Below are 6000 nucleotides of genomic sequence, written 5' to 3' on the forward strand. Positions count from 1 at the left end.
CTTAACAATGTTAGAATTTGTAATGCCCTTTATTCTTATTTATACTATAGGAGCATGGAAAATACTAAAATGAAGCAAGTGTCTTTTAGTGTTCAGTCCTGTCTGACTGTCCACAACACACCTGAAACTTGCTCAATACTCAGAAGTGATGTAACCCCCTCTGGAAGCTACACAGTCTAAACCACTGTCTATGAAGTGGTACTGCTCTTGCTCCGAGCCCATGAGTGACCAGGATCGAATCCCGGCATGGAGAAACAGAATTTCACGTGTTACGCAGTGTCCTGTTCCCTACCCCTGAGCTTCTGGTCTGCCAGGTCTCCTGCTGCTGGGAGAATATTGAGCTGCTCTGATGGGCTCATACCCCTGCAGATTCAGGGTGTTCAGAAACCGCTGGAGTCAGAGTCAATACACATCCTTCGGATTTGACTGCATACAGTGAAGCCTGAGGAACTAGCTAATCGAAATCATCATATCAAGGTACATTCCCTCTGGAGATTGACAGGATTTGGAGTTCATAGTAATTTTAAGAAAATACGAATTTTGCGCTTGTTTGTTGGCATTTCTGCAAAGAAAAAGTGGTGAATGGAGTAACAGACATCAATGCACAATTGTGTCAGCAGTAGTATTTCTGTATCTGGTATGTATTTTGTCCTGCTATTCATTGCCTGCCACAGAGATGGTAAAGTAAAATAACCATTCCCCCTCCACAAGAACCCACATAGTGTTATTCTTCTATTAATGTCTACATGAAGACCACTGATATCCGGTCAAACAGGAGGAATGGAGCCACACACAAGGCTTTAACAGAAGGAGCAACAAGTCTCCACCATCTGCCCCCTCCCACACACATGGATCCCAGTAGTCAAGAGCTCCTAATAAATAATATTTAAACTTTCCAAGATGTAAAGGTGAGACCAATTGTGTTATAACCCCATCTGACATCTGTTGGAAACAGGGAATTACTCACAGGTGAGTCTGAGAAAAATCACAGCTTTTAGGAGTCATTAGCATTTTTACACCCTAGAGTGAAAGGAAATGAGCAGTGGAAAATGCTACGTGAACAGAGCAATCCAGATTTAAAGTAATGGACAGATGGTGACTCAGTTAAAACAAATCTGTAGAAATAGTCACACCATTGGCGTTGTGAACTGGGAGCAACATGAGTATTATCTCTGCATTGTGGACCACAGGAAAAAAAAGAGCTCAGAGGGTAAAAAAATTCTGGAGGTGATTTACATCAACTGGCCAGAGAACCGAATTTTTTTCAGAAGTCTTTGACACTTCATATACCGTATCTACATGAAGGGCCTTCCGGAATTATTCATACAAAAACAGAACATATGCTTGGATAATATCAGATATATAATGAACACCACAGTGAGAAGTGGTGTGTTCAGCTTTTTGTGATGTCTTTAAAAGTCATTCCCCAACTTTTTGAGGTCAATGACCATGTGCTCACAGTCTTTGGAGAGCTCTCTGACCTTAACTGTGATAATTCACACTACTGTTACAGAATGGCTTCCTGAGCTACCTGCTTTTATACCACAGGGAAACAGGAAGCCTTCATCCCTGAAATAGGCCTCTATATAGTTCTGGAAGCTTCCATTGCACTTACAAAAAACGGCGTGTTATTATGGATTTTGCAGTCTGAAGCAATCCGGGGTTTAGGTTATTGTATTTCGTAGAGGGGATGGGATGAGTTCAGAGACTCTACAAGAAAAATCCACTGAAAGTACAGTGACAAGCCTTAGTGCCTGGCTACATTACAGGACACCTGGTGACCTTCTCCCCCTTTCAGAAACATTCTCATTCAATAAGAAAGTGATAGTTCAGATGCTCTGGCAAGCTGATTAATTTTAAGTTACAGGCTGACAGTAGCAGCAATATCAAAGAGTATGCGTTCGTTGAAACACGGTTCCTTAGCAGTAAGTGACCATCATTTGACTAAAGGAAGTGGCTAGGGTCTTGTGGTGATCTGGAAAGGCTGTTGTCCTGCAGTACAGCAAAGGACCAGAGAATGATAGTTAAGATTTGGAAGAAGATTGTTAATTGTATTTCCCCTGCTTTCCTTGTCTCTGCTTTCTGAACAGTTGTTCTTTCACTTTCCAGACTTGTGCACCTGCCAAGCCGCCTCCTCCCCAGAAACCATTGCCTGCTGACCCCCCCTCGCGCCCTGTGTCTGGAGTCCCCCTGCAACATGGACCGAGTGTCTCATCAGTTCCTAGCTATGGGCTGCATGTAGCAGTTGTGCCTGCAAGGTGAGTCTGGTTTTCACACTCTTGTAAGGGAGTTGTGAGGAATTCCCTCCCTCATTCTCAGTCTCGCTCTTTCCCACAGACGTGCACCTCCTCCTCCAGTGCGGAACTCACACCCCAGCACAGTGCAGCCCCCTCCTGCAGTGTAGTCTGTGAAGTCCAGAAACTCAATGGGCATCTCTGAAGTGGACAGAACTGCCCTGAGAGAAAGAGAGCAAAAGCGATGTGTACAGACATTGCCTGGCTGCTTCTTCATGGAGACTCCATTGCCATAGAAAGCCACACTGCGTGGGTGTTGTTTTAGGACTTTTCCACTGGACAGAACTGGATGCTGTTCCGAATCAAACGTATTGGACTGATCATGTGTTCCCTGCAATGTTTAGAAGCATAGGGGACAACAGGAACAGGGAAAACAGGAAGACTTTTGATGTCCTTCTCAGAGCTGTGCCTGTAGGAGGTTATTCTCTCTCCTTTGAGCTAATTGAGCTTTTGCACTGATGATTATAGTCAAACAGTCTCTCTATTTATGTTTTTTGGATCACTATTTTTTTCTTCTTAACCCCAAAGTCAATATTTAAATAGCTATTTGTTGATCTACTGGGCTTATTGCTGCAAATTTTGAAGACACTGCACATATCTTTTGAGCCCTTCAGCTCTATACCCTCTATGAGCCTCACAGCACCTACAGAGACGCCAGTGTCAAATGGATTAACACTCCAAGCTTATAGACACATCCACGGGGGTTCCAGGATGAGCAGATCCTAGCTAACTCAAGCCCATCCAATACTGGTGGTCACTGAGTCACAGCATGGGGAATCCTGGTTACAATCCGTTAATGACAATTCAGAGTTGAACCTGTGGCTCCTGTAATATACAGTACTCAACTGCTTGAACTATTACGTTAACAGTTAAATTGCTAAGAAGTCCCCCTTGTTGATATCTGAAACGGTGTTAATATTGGAAGAAAATGCCAAGAAAACCTGCCTATTGAACCAGCATAAATGAACAAACAATTGCAGGAATAATGCTAAAGAGTGTGATGGATTGGATATGTTCAAGGGAGCTAGCATTTCAGGATAGGATCAGTACAGTGGTTAGTTTTGGGTTTTTGTGGGATTTTATTTGCTTGGGTGCAGGGAAGTAAAATCCCTCATAGTACGAAAGGAGATTCTTGTATCCATGCTGATACCACTCTAGTGTTTGGTCCATCTGTCTTCCTGTGTGATGCCTGGTCCAAGGATCCTGTATTTTCTCCCAGGGGACTGTGACTCAGCTGGTGACCTAGCAGGTGGGTCTGTCTACAGTGCCCAGGCCGACCGACAGCTTTAAAGATTGTTAACTCTCTGTCTGCGACTGCTTGCACAATGCACTCTGTGGAAGAAAGGGAGAATCCTGAAAACAGGAGAAAGCCTAAAAGAAAGGACCGATGAAGGAACGGAACTGCAGAAAGAGGTGCAGAGACCAGTGGACAAGCCTCCTGCACACAAATCAGACTTCTCCACAGAGCTGCAGGAAACCAGTACTGGTCTGAGCAGATTGGGAAGACACTAATGCTGTTGGGGGACACATGTTTTTTCCAGCAGAATAAGCTGTACTGAATGTTCCTTCATCCCAGCCTGTGGTGAATTAACTCTTTTAAGACATTTAAAAGACTTCCAGTATACTGGTGTTGGCAGCTCTGGGACTCGACTGCTTGGAAATCTTGACATTGAAGACATCATCACAGGATGAGCTGGAAAACCAGCAGCTGTTTTTTTTCTCTGGCGTATTGTATGTCCACTCACACAAAGTGAAACCGTTCTTTTAAGAATTTGTTTGCAGGGTAAGAGTCAGAGTCAGTGACATTCGGGAGATAGAGCTGCAAGCAAGTTTGAAGACACAACAGCAGACAATTACAGACAATTTACAATTACAGATCATCAAAACGCTTGATCTTATGGATGTGGAAGACTACAGAAGAGCAAAGTCTCTCAATTCATTTGAGATAGCGGATACATACTGTAGGTGAAGGTATATAAGTTTCTAGGAAACATGGTCTCTCAAGTTCAGTATCTCAGCGTTTTGGTGCTGATGTCTTCCTTACTGCTTAACCTAAGGTCTTGAAAAGCCATTTGTACAGTGACCCCCTCTGGGATGAAGGGTTTAAATGACTGGAGCCCTGCTGCAGAGCAATCAGAAAATCATAAGCCATTTCTCTCCATGAGGTGAACCAGGGAAGGAGGGGGGTTTGCAATATAAATAAGAACTAAATGTACTTACAGGGTAACGCATAGTCTTCTGAGCTAACATGCCAAGACAGAAATCATTCTGTAAGCTTCTCTGGTGGTAAGCTGGAATTTTAATAAAACTGGACAAGTGATTTCAGAATCTGGGTTTCCTTTCTCTCTCACTAACGGTAACTAAATAAGTGCAAGATCATACAAAACAAACCTACCTCAGATCTGGTTCAGTCGAAACTGGGCAGAAACTGTCTGCAGACTGTTCACCCAGCCTACATCACAACACAAATAGTCATGTTACAGTTAATAGTCATGGTGGTCTGGTTACCACCACCCAACTTCCTCTTGGGTTTCATGACAAACACATCCGTCCAACATGCTAATTGCTCAATGTTACAAGCTTAAGGAACAAAATTCAAGAAGTGAAGACAACTGCAATATCAAGTGTGTGAGTATATTATGAGAGGAGGATGAGAAGAAAGTTATTCAGTACACATTTTTCTAGAAAGACAGTAAGAAAGGAATGGATGGTGTTGTGGAACTCAGGAATAACCTACAAGCTCGAGAACTGAAGCACAAAGCAGTTCAAGCAGACTACTTAATGCAAACATGGGCCGAAGCTTAATGTATGTAAGTTCAGGAAGGTCCAGTATGTTCTGTAGTCTAAGTGACACGAAATGGAAGATTTCAGCTTTATCTTACAAAAGTTATCACACAAAACATGGGGCGAGAGGCACGGTGGCACAGTGGTCAGCATTGCTGCCTCGCAGAGCTGGGGCCCTGAGTTTAATTACTGGGGTGCCATCTGTGTGGAGTTTGAATACTCTCCTAGTGTTCGTATGGATTTCCTCCAGGTGCTCTGGTTTCCTTCCACAGTCCAACGACATGCTCGCAGGTTAATTGGCTTCTGGGAAAATTGGCGCTGTTGTGAGTGTGTGTCTGTGTCTGCCCTGTGAAGGACTGGCATCCTATTCAGGGTGTACCCTGCCTTGCGCCCGTTACTTGCTGGGATAGGCTCCAGCTCCCTCACGACTCTGTATTGGATAGGTTAGAAGATGGACGGGTGGGAAAATTGGGGTATTACGATTGGTGAATAAAGAAGCTAAAATGAATATGGATGCAAAAGTTAAAGGTGGATTCTTATTCCAATATGAAAAGGCACTAGCTGGAAGAGATGCTGTTATTGACCTACTGTACTTTTTCAAATAACCAGGATATAGGGATATAAGGGCACAGATGTGATAGAGGTACCAGGAAATTGTGACCATAAAATAGTTTATTTGATATGTGGGATGAGTGGTGAACTTGGAATATCTGGATTTAGAGTCAATAAAAGAAAATGTTTAAACTTCATAAACAAAGGCTCAACAGACATTCACCCCTAAGACAAATACATCAACGTTTACAAACTATCAATGATTTAACCATTTACGGACCGTTGAAAATTCTACAAAATCTGGGCTTCTGGCCTAGTTGGACTATAAGTCATGTCAAAAGACATTAAACTGAAGAATAAATTGGGTACT

At 43.1% G+C, this 6000-nt stretch overlaps 1 protein-coding gene across 1 annotated transcript in view; it reads left to right on the top strand.

Annotated features, from left to right (window-relative positions):
* adam15 (ADAM metallopeptidase domain 15) overlaps positions 1–4611 on the top strand; it is a 48120-nt gene extending 43509 nt beyond the window's left edge. Inside the window, exons 26-27 of the mRNA XM_088921037.1 lie at positions 2110–2258; positions 2338–4611. Coding sequence (XP_088777163.1) covers positions 2110–2258; positions 2338–2404 — 216 coding nt within the window. The 3' untranslated portion in view covers positions 2405–4611. The remainder of the gene's footprint in view (positions 1–2109; positions 2259–2337) is intronic.
* The last annotated feature ends 1389 nt before the right edge of the window (positions 4612–6000 follow it).

The sequence above is a fragment of the Atractosteus spatula genome, chromosome 1 (assembly GCF_055471065.1).
Source record: "Atractosteus spatula isolate fAtrSpa1 chromosome 1, fAtrSpa1.hap1, whole genome shotgun sequence".
Taxonomy (NCBI): Eukaryota; Metazoa; Chordata; class Actinopteri; order Semionotiformes; family Lepisosteidae; genus Atractosteus; species Atractosteus spatula.